This window comes from Carcharodon carcharias, chromosome 4 (assembly GCF_017639515.1).
Source record: "Carcharodon carcharias isolate sCarCar2 chromosome 4, sCarCar2.pri, whole genome shotgun sequence".
NCBI lineage: Eukaryota > Metazoa > Chordata > Chondrichthyes > Lamniformes > Lamnidae > Carcharodon > Carcharodon carcharias.
In genome coordinates this window covers 171,956,738-171,973,610 of record NC_054470.1, presented here as the reverse complement: position 1 = coordinate 171,973,610, position 16,873 = coordinate 171,956,738, and the positions used below count along the sequence as shown (strand labels likewise).

The following is a 16,873-nucleotide window of genomic DNA, read 5'->3' as shown; positions in this document are numbered from 1 at the left end:
AGAGCAGAAACGATTAGTTAATCTGTGCTTTGCAGGTGATGCTGCAGGTTGTGGGGGAAATTCAAATGTGGAATAAAATAGATCCATGGGTTTTTGCATTTCAATGAGTCAACTTGTGAGAAAATGCCTGTTTCATTTCTCTGCTGGAAAAGATGTAGGCTCGCAGAGCATAGAAAAAGAGTCGTGAGAAAGTGAGTGATGGCAAAAGCCACACAGTGGGCATGACGGACATGCTCTGTTTGACCACTTTTTGTTTTGTCTTGTGCAGGTCTTGCTGAGCTGAACTGAGCATCAAGAGGAGATTAAAACGAGACAGTGGAAGGTTGGACACATAATGCCTGAAGTATGGATGTGAAAGAACGTAGGCCTTACTGCTCCCTGACAAAAAACAGGCGTGATAAAGAGCGACGCTACACAAGCTCGTCAGTAGACAACGACGAGTGTCGCGTGCCCACTCAGAAATCCTATAGCTCCAGCGAAACTCTTAAAGCCTATGACCACGATACAAGACTCTTGTATGGAAACAGGGTCAAAGATTTGGTGCACAGGGAGGCTGATGAGTACACAAGGCCAGGTAAAAAGATAAATTCACTTAATATTGCATAACCATTTATAGCTGTGTGTTTTGGTAACTTCATGGCTATATTCCTGGCTTAGCAACCCAAAGTCATGAGTTTAACTCTCTCCATGGCAATTTTGACAAATATGATGAATCAAACTGTTAGTTTGTCACCTCACAGCAGAATAAAGGCCATGAAAGCTGCATAAAAAGTCAGCAGATTCACTAGCATCCTTCAAAGGAGCAATCGTGCTGCTGCTGCTACTTGGCCTGGCCTAACTGGTTCAGCCTACATGTGACTCCAAGCCCATACTGTATGGTTGACTATTCATGCTCTCAGGCCAATAGGATAATACTGGCTAGCAAAAACAAAAGAAGTAATGTATCCCATTGATGTACTTTCTTCTTATGGGGATGATGGGTCACTTTATGCCATATCTGCCAAGCAACATGATAATGAGGTGCACCTTACAATTTATGAACTACATATTAAAAAAGCCTTGTCACAGCAACTTCCCAGGAAGTGAGAAATATGATTCTAATGCAAACTGACTGATACGCACTGGAAGTGTGAGAAAGGGAATGGGAATCCAGGTGTTGGAGAAAGATGATAGGTGTCCAGAAGTTGCAATATGATCAGTGGGGAGCTGTTAACTGTAAAAAGGCATGTAATTCCAAAGATTCCAGAATAGACTCCACCCTGCTCTCTTGCCCACATGTCTGTCCTTGGCTTGCTGCATTGTTCCAGTGAAGCCCAACGCAAACTGGAGGAACAACACCTCATCTTCCGACTAGGCACTTTACAGCCTTCCGGACTGAATATTGAATTCAACAACTTTAGATCTTGACCTCCCCCCTCCATCCCCACCCCCTTTCTGTTTCTACCCCCTTCCTTTTGTTTTTTTCCAATAAATTATATAGATTTTTCTTTTTCCCACCTATTTCCATTATTTTAAAATATTTTTAAATCTTTTATGCTCCCCCCACCCCCACTAGAGCTATACCTTGAGTGCCCTATCATCCATTCTTAATTAGTACATTCGTTTAGATAATCTCACCAACTTCGACACCTATGTGTTCTTTTGTTCTGCTGTCTGTGACATCTTTTGATGATCTGCTTCTATCACTGCTTTTGCCTACAACCACACCACCCCCTTCCACTTCTCTCCCCCCACCCAACCCCGCCCCCTCACCACCTTAAACCAGCTTATATTTCAACCCTTCCTGGGATTCGCCTAGTTCTGTCGAAGGGTCATGAGGACTCGAAACGTCAACTCTTTTCTTCTCCGCCGATGCTGCCAGACCTGCTGAGTTTTTCCAGGTAATTCTATTCCTGTTCCTGTACTTGAATCTTCTGGCGATGAAGGCCAACATACCATTTGCCTTCTTTACCGCCTACTGCACCTACATGCTTACCTTCAGCGAATGGTATACAAGGACACCCAGGTCTCAATGTACATTCCCCTCTCTCAATTTATAGCCATTCAGATAATAATCTGCCTTCCTGTTTTTGCTACCAAAGTGGATAATCTCACACTTATCCACATTATACTGTATCTGCCATGCATTTGTCCACTCACTCAGCTTGTCCAAATCACACTGAAGCATTTCTGCATCCTCCTCACAACTCACCCTCCCACCCAACTTTGTGTCATCTGCAAATTTGGAGACATTACATTTAGTTCCCTCATCTAAATCATTAATATATATTATGTATAACTGGGGTCCCAGCACCGATCCCTGCGATACCCAACTAGTCACTGCCTGCCATTCAGAAAAAAACCTGTTTATTCTTACTCTCTGTTTTCTGTCTGCCAACGAGTTTTATATCCATCTCAATACACTACCCCCAATCCCATGTGCTTTAATTTTACATGGCGATCTCTTATGTGTGACTTTGTCGAAAGCCTTCTGAAAGTCCAAATAAACCACATCCACTGGCTCTCCCTCATCAACTCTACTAGTTAGATCCTCAAAAAATTCCAGTAGATTAGTCAAGCATGATTTCCCTTTCATAAATCCATGCTGGCTCTGCCAATTCTACCACTGTTTTCCACATGCTCAGCTATTAAATCTTTTATAATGGACTTTAGAATTTTCCCCACTACTGATGTCAGGCTGACTGGTCTATAATTCCCTGTTTTCTCTCTTCCCCGCTTTTTAAATAGTGAGGTTACATTAGCTACCCTCCAATCTGTAGGAGCTGTTCCAGAGTCTATAGAATCTCAGAAGATGACCACCAATGCACCCACTATTTCTAGAGCCACTTCCTTAAGTACTCTGGGATGTAGATTATCAGGCCCTGGGGATTTAACGGCCTTCAATCCATCAATTTCCCCAACACCATTTCCCTCCTAATACTTTCTTTCAGTTCCTCCCTCTCACTAAACCCTGTGTTCCCCAACATTTCTGGTATGTTATTTGTGTCCTCCTTGTGAAGACAGAGCCAAAGTATTTATTTAGTTGGTCAGCCATTCCTTTGTTCCCTATTATAAATTCCCCTGTTTCTGACTGTAAGGGACCTACATTGTCTTCACCAATCTTTTTCTCTTCACATACCTATCAAAACTTTTACAGCCAGTTTTTATGTTCCCTGCAAGCTTATTCTCGTACTCTATTTTCTCCTTCTTAATCAATCCTTTGGTCCTTGTTTGCTGAATTCTAAACTGTTCCCAATCCTCAGGCCTGTTGCTTTTTCTGGCCAATTTGAATGCCTCTTCCTTGCATTTAATACTATCTCTAATTTCCCTTGTAAGCCATGGTTTTGCCACCTTTCCTGTTTTACTTTTGCACCAGACAGGAATAAACAATTGTTGAAGTTCACTCATGCTCTCTGTGAATGTTTGCCATTGCCTATCCACCATCATCGCTTTAAGTAACGTTTCCCAATCCATCATAGTCAACTTGTGCCTCAGACCATCGTGGTTTCCTTTATTAAGATTCAGGACCCTAGTCTCAGAATCAAATACGTCACTCTCCATCATTCTTTTCTGCAAATGGCTTTGTTCACATCTGAAGGTAAGAAAATAAGAAATAGTAGATCATATGCCCATTGAACCTGCTCTGCCATTTTACACCATCATGGTTGATCTTGGACTTCAACTCCACTTTGCTACCCACTCCCCAGATCCCTTGATTCCCTGAGAGACCAAATACTTGCCTATCTTGTTCTTCAATATACTTGATGATGGCACATGCACAATCCCCTGGGATGCAGAATTCCAAAGATTCACAACCTTTTGAGCAAAGGAATTTCTCCTCATCTCAGTCTTAAATTAGAAAAACAAGTGCAGAATTCAGGTTTTCACACCCCTTCCATTTGGGGCATTTTGGAGTTTTATCTGGTCCACTGTGGTGTGAGGAGGTCAAAAATCTGCTAAAGTAATTAAAGACAAACTAGAAAATGGTTAGAAGTAATGTGTGACAGCAATAAGAATCTGAACAATAGGACATTTGTAAAGAAAAAAATTTCAATATCATGATGTTTTCCACATTTTATCAACGGGGAAGATGGATTTTGCTCTGTTGTTGATTGTGTCTGCATTGGAATTCTGTAGAAAATCCATTTTTGGAGATATAGGGAAAGCTTATGGTTTGGTAAGTGCCCTGGAAGTTGAGTGGGTGAGAATCAACTGAAACTAGGATCTGGGTTAGCTGTGATTCCCAATTATCAAGTAGTCTGCCAACATTGACACAAATGAAGAACGGATACATGAAAGAAGAAGTAGCTGCTAATGGGTTTGGAGCTCTACCCTGGAAGTGGCTGTGTCTTCAGCAGAGGGGGAGAGAAAGAGAAAATGGGATGGGGAAATTACCTTGGCTCACTCTCATAGTCATTCACAGCATAATAACTCACATTATATTAAATGCAATGTCTGTGGTAATGCAACATGGAAGTAATGCCAGTGACGCCATTCAACCTCAGATCAACCAGTTCTGGTCCCACCTTCACTGGAAGTTTGTATTTTTTATTATTATTCAAAAAGGAAGTCCCCTTGAGAATTTCCACTTTTACCTCGAACAACCTTAAACCAGCTTAAATAGCACCTTCAATGACCTCAGGAGGTCCCAAAGCGCGTTATGATCAACAAAGTACTTTTGGAGTAAGTCGTTCAGTAGCACAGAACTTGAGTATTGCTGAAAAAAAGAGATATATTTTGTCAAAGCTTTTTGTCCAGCTCTCATCAGGACAATCTGTAAGAAAATACCAATGTCAGGGGAAGCAACCAATTTATACTGTATGAGAAGAGATTGCTGATTGGTTGGCAAGTGGACTCTGATTGGCAGAAGTGTTGCCATGGAGAATGCATCAGTGGATTGTGATTGACAGTTAACTGCCAAGTGTTGTTTGAAACTTAAACCAGACAGCATGACTCTAATTGGTCAAGACATTGCCCTGGGGAATGAACCAGTGAGTGGCTGTCATTTATTTTGTTTAGCTGAAACAGGCACAATGTACATGTTCTTTCTGTCTGCAAAGAACAGGGCCCTGTGTGTTAATATATGTAGCTTCCAGTACATGCAAATGCATCACACTGCGAGCCTGACTGACAATCTTAAATTGGTTGTCAGCATAATTCTTAGCACACTGAGGATTATTTAACAAATGGTGTCCAGTCATGGAATCACATCTAATGTCGGACACTATGTTTTAAGTTTTTGAAAGTACGGGCTGGTTGGGTATAGTCTGTACCTTGCCCATTGCGCACAGTGGAAGGGACATGCTGTTTTATATGATCTGCCAGTCTTTGGGACATATGGCCTATGTAACTAGCATCACAATGGCACTGAAATTAATTTAAAAAGACGTTCTTCCTATCACACAAATGAGTAATGTGGCGTATGAATTTCAGTGCCAGTGTGATGCTAGGTATGTGGGACGTACGAGTCTAATATGACTCCTTGTCGGAATTGAAGAGCCACATGTTCCAAAGAAGTAGGACTCCTACTCAAAACCTTGGGCAGGATTTTCCCATTGGCGAGCGAGGGGTGGGGCCCATTCACCGACGCATAAAATGATGCGCGGTGACATTGGGTAGAACTCCCAACGTCACTGTGCCCCATTTAAATGTTCTGGTAGGCAGGGGCGCAGCAAAATCAGCTGTGCACCTACCAACCTGTCAATGGCCAATTGAGGCCATTGACAGAGTCATTTAGTTAATTAATGGACCTGCCCGTCCAATGTTAATGTTGATGAGCAGGCCAGGAGCCCTGGCGGGAATTAGAAAAAGCATGAAACCTCATCCATGGGTGGGATGAGGTTTCATGTGGGCTTTAAAAAATGTTATTAAAGTTTTTGTAAAAATTATGGACATGTCCTAACTCATGTGACAGTGTCACATGAGGGGACATGTCAGGATTTTTTTCTCCCTATTTTTAATATTTGTCACAGAACAGCCGATCTCCCTGAGGCAGCACTTAGCCTCAGGGAAATGAGTGCGCTCTTTCATGGGCATGCGCAATAGAGTGCACTCTCGATTTTGGGATTCCCCCCCTCCCCTGCACAGGGGGCACATAGCGTTTCCGTGCAGATGTTGTGCTGGGTGGGTCTTAATTGGCCCACCCATGTAAAATGGCGCCGCGCCCCCAATCAGGGGCACCGATCGGAAGCGCGCCTGTGCACACCCGCCATTCAGCTTCGCCCCTGAAAGGGGGTAAATCCTGCCCATTAACTCTATTTTTCCCTCCACAAAAGCTGCCAGACCTGCAGAGTTTTCCCAGCACTTACTGTTTTTATTTCAGATCTCCAGTATCCACAGTATTTTACTTTTATCTTGGGGATAAATATTGGTCAGGACACTGGGAAGAGCTCCCCTGTTCTTTTCACAAATAGTGTCATGGGATCTTTTACACCACTGATATATAAATATAATGAGAAATGATATAAAAATAAATGTGACCTGTGAAACTGGGAACATTTGCAGCTCATTCCCACTATAAACTTTAAAGTGGAGCTCCTAGTAATGTTCGCTGAATTATTTGCCATTCATGACAACTCACCATCGTTATATCTTTTATTTGTTCTTGGGATGTGAGCAATGCTGGCAAGGCCAGCATTTATTGCCCATTCCTATTTGCCCTTTAGAAGGCGATGGTGAGCCGCCTTCTTGAACTGCTCTGGTCCATGTGGTGTCGGTCCCCCACAATGTTTTTTTTTCTGTAGCAGTTTGATACGCCCGAGTGACTTGCCGTCATGTTTGAGAGGCTAGCCAACCACATGGTAGTAAATCGGGAGCCACTTGGAAGGGTGGCAGATTTCCTCCTGAGGCCTGCTGAGTATTCCCAGCAGTTTTCCTTCTCATGGTAGACTTCCTCCTCTGAATGACATCAGTATTTGGAGTTTCACAACAATCTAGTAGTTTTAATGATCATTATTAATAATAATTTTACTTCCAATCTATTAACTGAATTTAAAGTCCCCCAACTGCTGCGACAGGATTTGAACTCATGTCACTAGAGGTTTCAGCCCTCATCTGTGGAATACTAAGTCAGTGACCTTAACACCATGCTACTGTCCCCCTTGAGCATTCCCAATTCTACTTCTAATGGCCTTAACCCAGTTTCTTTAAAGATGTCATGAAGCGATCCAAGCATTGGCTTGCTGCTTCCGAGAAATGGTTCAGAATTAAGACTTGGGTTGTTTTATCAGCAACGATAAGCTGTCTGATATAGCATCGGGTCTCATTTACCTGTAGGGATCCACCTGAAAGGCTGCTCTTACCAGCTGCACACTCAGGGGCACTCTGTAGAAACTGAAAGCTCACATTGAAACGTAGGCCAAGAAGAAACTCAGCAGGATTGTGGTTCCTCTTTAATAGAAGTACTGTGTAAACTGCCTGTTCCACAAGCTAGACAGGGGGTGCACTGCAAAGACGCTCTCTACCTAGAATTTCACACAAGTTTTTGAGCTGCTAGAACCATTGAAGGTGATCATTCAGCCCATTGCAGCTGTGCCAATGTCAGCTCCTTTAATTGGTGCCACTCATTGTAATCAAACTCCTATTTGTTTATACTGTTGGCTTTCTCAGCCATATAATCAGTGGGATGAATACTCTACCTCTCCCTCTTACAGGGAGAGATGGAGGAAATATTAAAAGACACACTGGCCTTGTGTACCTCCTAGATGCCAACTGAGGAACAAGCAACGCCAGAGATTTAAAAATAGGCCTTCCTACCGGAGAGTTTTAGCCAAGTCCCGACAGGACTTTCAAAGCCCGTGTCAATAGTGTGGGTCTCAAGCAGTATTAAAGCAGCTTAACAAGTGTCTGATGCTTCCCACTCTTCAGCTAATTTCTCATCCAAATTCTAGGTCATACTCTGCTTTAAGCTTAAAGAGGAGATTTCATAAGAACATAGGAACACAGGGAATAGGAACATGAGTAGGCCATTTGGCCCCTCGAGCCTGCTTTGCAATTCAGCGAGATCATGGCTGATCTTCTCCCTCAACACCATTTTCCCTCATTGTCCTCATATCCCTGGATATCTTTAATATTTAGAAATCTATCGATTTGAATATACTCCACAGCCCCCTGGGGTAGAGAATTCCAAAGAACCCCAGAGATAATTCACTCTCTGAGTGAAGAAATTCCTCCCCATCGCAGTCCTAAGTAGCCTACGCCTTACTCTGAGGCTGTGTCCCCTGGTTCTAGACCCTCCCAGCCTAGGGAAGCATCCTTCCTGCATCTACCCTGTTGGACCCTTTAAGAATTTTTAATGCTTCAGTGAGATCACCTCTCAATCTTCTAAACTCCCATGAATAGAAGCCCAGTCTTCTCAGTCTCTCCCCATAGGATATGCTGGCTGTCCCAGGAATTAGTCTGGTGAACCTTCGTTGCATTCCCTCTATGGCAGGTATATCCTTCCCTAGGCAAGGAGGCCAAAACTGTACACAATACGCTTAACTCCAGGTGTGGTCTCACCAAACTCAAAATCCTCTTACAATAAAGGCCAACATACCATTTGCCTTCCTCCTAATGAGAGGAGGGGAAATAATGGTGTTGGTGGGCTGGGGGTGTGCGGAGAAACACATTAAGATGAAATTCCAGTGAAATTAAATGTCAGCCATTAATAATGCACCTTTCAACTTGAAGACAAGAGAATTAAAATGCAATTAGCATGTCAGTGTTCCTGAAGCCATAAAATTTAAATCCCTTGAAACTAAAGAGTTTCACACTAATATTAACTGACGGTTTACTAATTCAGGTCTCTGAAGACTTTAAATACTTAAACCATATAAAACAAGTCAAAAACACATTATGGATTCAATCAAGTCTGATTTTTATTAAATAAGTAAAAAGACTAGCTTAATGCTGCCCTCCCACTCTCAGCTAACATCTGCCAAAGGCTGTTCACTGCATTGGATGCAGAAGCAACTTAAGGATGGTGAGGTGGTCTTTGTAATTAAGAAAGAGCAGGAAAAAGATTGCATTTTATAAAGTGTCTTTCACAACCACAGGGCATGCCAAAGCACTTTACAACCAATAAAATACTTCTTGAGGTAAGTCATAGTTGTATTGTAGGAAAAGTAGCAGCTAATTTGTGCACAGCAAGCTTCCATAAGCAGCAATGCGATTAAGGCCAGATAACCTTTTTGATGTTGCTTACAAGATAAATATTGGCCAAGGCACTGGGGAGAACTCCCCCGCTCTGCTTTGAAATGGTGCCATTGGATCTTTTACATCCACTTTACAGAGCAAGCGGGGCCTTGGCATAAAGTCTCATCTAAAATACTCTCTTTCCTCCCCGCTCTTATGGTGCAGCACTCCCTCGGTACTGCACTGAAGTGTCAGTGCTTCCTCATGAAGCCTAAACCTGGATTATGCTCATGTCTCTGGAGTGGGTCTTGAAATCACAACCTTCCCATTCAGAGGCAAAAGGATCATCACTGAACCATGGCTGACAGTGACAGTGCTGTCGCTGAATCTGAACCTAATGGCTACTTCCCACTTATACCCATACTGTACCAAGAGGTAACATAAATGGGAACCAACTTCAACATGCAATGTGAGGGGTCTTGGACAGCACTATCTAACTTCAAGTACTTTTGCTTTGATATGTATCTACCAGCAAGATAGTCGGACACCTGAAGCACTGAGCCCATCATTTTGAGCTGCGTGTTCAGCAATCTCATGTCTGGCAAAGGTTGATTGTACTTCAGCATGGTTTTTGAAGTCAATCTGGATTTTTCTCATAAGGCAGAATTTTACATTCGGCAACAGGGGCGAGCCCAACATGCCGGAACGTAAAATGATGTAAGATGCCGTTGGGCGTGTGTCCTGATGTCATCACACTGTCTCATGATGTTTCATTCGTGGGCGCGTGCTGGAGTCGGCTGCGCGCCCGCCGATAATTGAAAGGCCTGTTAAGGCCATTAATGTGCTAATTGAATCCTAATTTACGCTGCCCATCCAAACTAATGGTTGGCGGGCAGGCAAAAAGGCCAAGCGGCCTTTACTTTTTTTTAGGAAACCTCATCCACGAGTCACATGGGGGCACATGTTTCAATCAATTTTTAATGTTTTTAATAATTTCTTTAAAAAGCGCTTCAACCTCCCTGGGGCAGCTCTCTGCCTCAGGGAGATTGAAGCGCTCTTTCACGCATATGCGCAAAAGAGCACTGGACCCGACTCTCCCTCCTCCCCCCCACCCGCACAGGTAGTGCTTATGCTGTGGCTCGCGATCGATGCCAGGTGGGCCTTAATTAGCCTGGCTGTGTGAAATCGCGGTGGGGCCGGGACCGCCCCTGCCCATTCCCGCTGAGTTGGCCAATAAATGCAATCTTGCCATAGCAACACCCATATCCTGTGGGTGAATAATCCCGCGAATCAAGGTTCACGGTAGCAACACTGTTTACCAAAAACAAAAATTGCTGGAAAAACCCAACAGGTCTGACAGCATCCGTGGAGAAAGATAGAGACAATGTTTCGTGTCCGTATGACTCTTCTTCAGAACTAAAGAGTAGTAGAAATGTGGTGAAATATATACTGTTTAAGGGGGATGGGACAGGTGAAGCTGGATAGAAGGCCAGTGATAGGTGGAGGCAAAGGATCATTCTTTGCCATTTCCACCAGCTCCAGAATGATTGCCACCACCAAACACATCTTTCCTCGCACCCCCCCCGCCACCCCAACACCATTCCATAGGGACTGTTCCCTCCGGATCGCCCTGGTCCACTCCTCCACCATCCCCAACACCTCAACCCCCTCCCACGGCACCTTCCCATGCAACCGCAGAAGGTGCAACACCTGCCCCTTTACTTCCCCTCTCCTCACCCCCCAAGGGCCCAAACATTCCTTTCAAGTGAAGCAGCATTTCACTTGCACTTCCCTCAATTTAGTCTACTGCATTCGCTGCTCCAAATGCAGTTTCCTCTACATTGGAGAGACCAAACGCAGACTGGGTGACCGCTTTGCAGAATACTTACGGTCTGTCCGCAAGCATGAGCCAGACCTCTCTGTCACTTGCCACTCGAACACTCCACCCTGCTCTCATGCCCACATGTCCGCCCTTGGCCTACTGCAATGTTCCAGTGAAGCTCAATGCAATCTGGAGGAACAGCACCTCATCTTCCGATTAGGCGCTTTACAGCCTTTTGGACTTAACATTGAGTTCAACAATTTCAGATCATGAACTCTCTCCTCCATCCTCACCCCTTTTTGATCCCCTTTTTTAAATATTTATTTTTTAATTTTTATATATATATTTTTTCCCACCTATTTCTATTATTATTTTTAAATTGTATTTACATTTGTTTTAACCCCACCTTTTAGCCTATTTCGATCTTTTTCCCCACACCGTCCCCTCCCCCCATCACACCCCCACCAGGGCCAATTGTCACTTGCTCATCCTGCTTTCTACTCTTAATTTCATCATGAGCACCTCCTTTAGCCAGTATCACCACCATTAACACCCCTTCAGCCTTTTGTTTATGAGATCTTTTGCAATCTCTCCTTTGCCTCCACCTATCACTGGCCTTCTATCCAGCTTCACCTGTCCCACCCTCCCTTAAATGGTATAAATTTCACCACATTTCTACTTCTCTTTAGTTCTGAGGAAGAGTCATACAGACTCGAAACGTTGGCTCTGTCTTTCTCCATGGATGCTGTCAGACCTGCTGGGTTTTTCTGGCAAGTTTTGTTTTTGTTTCAGATTTCCAGCATCCACAGTATTTTGCTTTTATTATAACACTGTTTTCAGTCTCTGTCAGAAAACAAAATAATCATGAAGGGAGCAACCCCTCTGTGTCCCAGGCTATACTTATAAATCCTCTGAAGCAGCCCAGGATTCACACCTTAGGCTAACTTCCAGCTCATTTACAGACACCCTGGAATGTGCACAGTGATTGTTCTCAAAAACAAGCTTTTAAATAAACTTCCGTGAGAAAAGCCCATTGGTACAGGGATACAAAAAGGTAATTGAAGGGCTGGGGCTGGATGGGAACCTAAAATGCTAGCAGCAGCGGTCTTTGATTGCTCTTGAATCCCCTCAGTCAGATTTCCGTCTTGCCACAGTGTGGAAGCAGCTCTCATCAAAGTCACAACTGACATCCTATGTGACGGTAAAAAAGATAAACTATCCCTCCTCATCCCTCTCAACCTGCCTGTAGCCTTTGGCATGGTTGATGACACCATCTTCTCCCAATGCTTCTCCACTGTCATCCAGCTGGGTGGACTGCACTTGCCTGGTTCCATTCTTTTCTATCTAATCACCTTCTCTTTCTGTTCCTGCACAGTTACCTCTGGTGTCCCCCAAGGATCTATCCTTGGCCTCCCCCCCTATTTCTCATCTGCATGCTGCCCTTTGGCGACATCATTGGAAAGCGTGATGTCAGGTTCCCCACGTATGCTGATAACACCCAGCTCTACCTCACCACCACCTCTCTCCCCCGTTTTAATCTCTCCCGTGAAGCAATTTGGGATTTTTTACTATGTTAAGGGCAGTACATCCAAATTGGTGGTGAACCACTTATAGTAGAGGCACTGGCCCGATTTTAAAGGCTGGGGGAGTGCGTCGACAAGATTGGTGAATGAAGCCCCAATGCAGCAGGAGCACCTGAAGATTCTGGAGGTGTGACAATTCCCCCGGCCTTAATGGCCAGTCCTTGTTTACATAAGAGTTCCTGGAGTTCCCTTGTGCCCAGCCAGATCTGCTAACTGGCCAAGGGGGTTTGAGTAGGAGCTGGAATTTGCCATCAGGAGGCCGCAGCCAGGGACCCGTGTGAACCTGTGTTGGCGGTGGGAGGGCAATTGCGCAGGAGGATTATGAGATTGCGATTTCTTATGACTTCATGGTCGTGTTAGGATGTCACAGACATGGTTGAGGATCAGGAGCCCAGGATGGAGTTTCCATGGCAATCAGTCAAAGCTGGAGGGGCCCAGGGATTCCTTGTGTTGAGTTTACGAATCAGCAGGCACAAGCTTGTTTGATTCCAAAGCAAAGCTGATGCTGTTTCCTGATTATGTGGGGCACCAGATCTTTAAAATAGAAGAGCTGCCCTAAGGTTGGAGTCGGCTCCAGTGGCACTGGATGGTTTGGTGAGGGGGGGTGGGGGGGGGCCTACACATCCTTACAAGGTAGATTATTTTCCTTGGCGTCATGGGGATCAGATGTATTTCCTCGAGATGTTTTGCACGGCCTCTGGAGTGATTCTGTGAACTGTGTTGCCCCCGCAAGCCACCCTTCCCCAACTTCACAAAGCTTCAGGATGTGGAAAAGCTAGCTGCTCTAACAAGGATAAATGCTGAATGCTGTCATTGATTTAACTGCTGGTTTTAAAGATTTTTCAATTCCACGTTACAAGTGTGCAACCGAGCGCACAATTTGTGCTACTTGCTGTCAGGCCCTTAACCCTTTGAGGTTCACAGCATTAAAACAAAAACAAGACTGCCTGTAAGTATGTTCCTGGGAGCCAGCAGGTGAAGAGGATGTTGGTGGATTTTCCATTGCTCCAGCTCCTTCAAACCTGACCCAACAGTGCCACAACTTGGGCATTAGTTTACAGTCTAGACATATACTTCGTTTGATGCAGTACGAGCATTTGCAATATTGCAATATCGCCCTCTGAAACAAAGTAGAAAGTCTGATATGGTATGGAACTCAGCACCCCTGTCCCTGTAACAAAAAAGATCAAACTCTTGAGCATTTGGGCAACTGTCTGAGGCTGAAGTAGATTATTTGCAGTGCTGGTGTCATATTTAATGCCAAGATGAGCTTCTGACCACATATTCCCACCATCACTAGGACTGCCCATTAACACCTCTGTAACAACACCTGATTCTGCCCCTGTCTTAGCTCTTCTGCTGGTGAAGCCCTCATTCATGACTTTGGCATCTCTAGACTTGTCTATTCCAACACACACCTGCTCAGGCCCTCACATTCTACCCTCTGTAAATTTGAGGCCGTCCAAAACTCTGCTGCCCGTGTCTTTATTTGTGCCAAGTATGTTCATCCATAGCGCCTGTATTCTCTGACCCACACTGGCTCCTAGTTAAGTTACAATCTCAAAATTCTCATCCTTGTTTCCAGATCTCCCCATGGTCTCGCCCCTGCCCATCTCTGTAATCTTCTCCAGCCCTATAAAGTTTTGAGATAGCTGTGTTCCTCTAAGTTTGTGCTCCCCAATTTTAATCTCACCACGGTTGGTGGCCGTACCTTAGCTGCCTGGGCCCAAAGCTCTGGAATTCCCTCCCTGCGCCTATCAACCTTGCTGTCCTCCTTTAAGATGCTCCCTTAAACCTGTCTCTTTGACTAATATCTCCTTATGCGATTCAATATCAAATTATGCTTTATTGCACTCTTGTGCTCCAACCTCAGGACATTTTATTATGTTAAAGGCGCTATACAAATACAAGTTATTGCTATTTGCAATTATTGTTCTGGTCAGTGTTCTCTTCCCCGATCTCATCCACTTCTCAAGCTGAATCTTCCACAGCTGCTGGACACGTCTTGCTGAAGAGTCATTTCTGCATTTGTGAGCCCATAGTCAGTAGACTCTTCCACCACAGAGGGCATCACAGATGAGATGAATCTGGTCCTTATCTGATGGCTGACGTTTAAGACAGAAAATTATTTGCATTTATATAGTGCCTTTCGTGACATCAGAGCACCACAAAGCACTTTACAACCAATGAAGCACTTATTGAAGTGTCGTCACTGTTGCAGTGTAGGAAATGTGACAGACAATTTGCACACAGCAAGATTTCACAAACAGCAATGAGATAAATGACCTGATAATCTATTTTAGTGATGTTAGTTGAGAGATAAATATTAACCAGGACACCAGGGAGCACTCCCCTTCTCTTTGAAATAGTTCTTTTACATTCACCTGAAAGGGTTTAACACCTCATCCAAAAGACAGCATCTCTAATATTGCAGCACTCTCTCAGTACTGCACTGGAGAATCAGCTAGATTTTGTGTTCAAGTGCCTGGAGTGGGACTGCAGGCACTTGAAGCCCACATCCTGTGAATGAATATTAAAAAACTTGCACCCACCACCCTACCACCAAGGAGCGAGAGTGCACAATAGTCTACAGCTTCTAATCACATGTCCACTCAGGGGATCACAAAATAGTGATCAAGAGATGTTTCTCTCTGCAGCCCACAGGGACCGAGGCTAATTGCATCACCCTGGGGGCTGCCCTGGATTAAACTCAGCAGAGAGCAGGAATCAGCCCTGAGACCTTACTGCAGATCTTTCTTTTTAACAGTTTTCAGAATATCAATTTCGACTGATCTGAGTATGTGCCTATTGCACAAGTTAAGAAAATGTTTCATGGAGCTTCAGTTATCAGCCTATGCTGAGTTAGCTGATCTCAGTTGGAACTGCAGTTGGAGCTGGGGTCAGGGGGTGGTGTGGCGGGGGTGGGGCTTACGATTAACCTTGGTGCACCTAGAATAGGGAACAAAAGGAAGAGCTTGCATGTTTCAGGGCATCCTAAAGCGTTTCATAACCCATGAAATGTATTCACTGCGGTAATGTTAGGAACTTGGCAGCCAATTTGCACATGGTAAGCTCCCTTGAACAGTGAAAGGAAAGGAAACTCAGCTAGAGGTGCTGCTCCTGAGCACTGTCAAGTGTGTTGTGCTATAAGTTTCCATTTTACGATGTTTGTTGGTGACAGAACTGCATTTAACTTTGACGTGTGTGTGGTGAATTAGCCTGCCACTTTGGAGACTCGGGCCAGGATTTCCCGGTCGGCGAGCAGGGGGACGGGGTCCACTCACTGACGTGTAAAATGAGGTGGGATGGTGTCGGGTGGAACTCCCAACGTCACTCTTTCGAGTACAAACCCGTTTCCATCTGTTTATTCAGATGAAGTTACATTGTTTCATAGTTTGCCGTTGTGAGATTTGAACTCTTGATCTTGAGTTTACAAACCCAGTACCATAACCACTTGACTATTTAGGCCAAGCACCTCCTGACGTCATCCTGCCCCATTTAAATTTTCAGGTCGACGAGGGCCAAGCCGAATCAGCTGTGCCCCCGCCTACCTGTCAATAGCCAATTGAGGCCATTGACAAAGTAATTAATGTAATTAGTGGACCTGCCCACCCAACCTTAAGGTTGGCGGCCAGGCTGGGAGCCCTGGCGGGCTTCAGAAAAAGCATGAAACCTCATCCACGGGTGGGATGAGGTTTCATGTATGTTTATAAGTTATTAATAAAAGTGAAACTGAAAGTGATGGACATGTCCCAACTCATGTGACAGTGTCACATGAGGGGACATGCCAGAGAATTTTTTTTTTTCTCTGGTTTTAAAACTTTTCACTGTGTAGCCGATCTCCCTGCTGCAGCACCTAGCCTCAGGGAGATGAGTATGCTCTTTCGTGCGCATGTGCAAAAAAGTGCAATCTCTGTTGAGGGAATCCCCCCCCCCCCCCACCCGCACAGGGAGCGCATAGCTTAATTGGCCCACCCACGTAAATTGGCAGCGCCCCCCCCCCCAATTGGGGGCGCCGATCGGAGGCGGCCTCCACGCGCCCGCTCTTGAACTTCCCCCCTGACAGGGGGAAATTCTGCCCCCGGATTTGAATAGCGACAGCATGTAGGTGAGCTACCTAGAGAATCACCAACGACAGATAGTATACCCCAAGCAAGGGGAAGTGGTGGGGGTGGGTGGTGGTTATCAAAGCATACAACAAAAACTTGTATTTATATTGCTAAACTAACAGAGTTATTTGGGGAGAGGGAAAGGATCCTCATCAGACAAAATTTAACACCAAGTCAAATAAGGGGATATTAGGACAATGGACCAAACGTGATGAAGCATCTTAAAGTAAGGAAGGGAGGTAGCAAGGAAGAAAGGCATAGGGAGG

General features: G+C 44.6%; 1 protein-coding gene across 2 annotated transcripts in view; it reads left to right on the top strand.

Moving 5' to 3' along the window:
• Window positions 1-290: 290 nt before the first annotated feature.
• The window catches only part of tenm3 (teneurin transmembrane protein 3), a 584,772-nt gene continuing 568,189 nt past the window's right edge, over window positions 291-16,873 (top strand). For both annotated transcript variants that reach the window (XM_041186060.1, XM_041186059.1), the window contains exon 1: window positions 291-574. In XM_041186060.1, coding sequence (XP_041041994.1) covers window positions 346-574 — 229 coding nt within the window. In that variant the 5' untranslated portion in view covers window positions 291-345. The remainder of the gene's footprint in view (window positions 575-16,873) is intronic.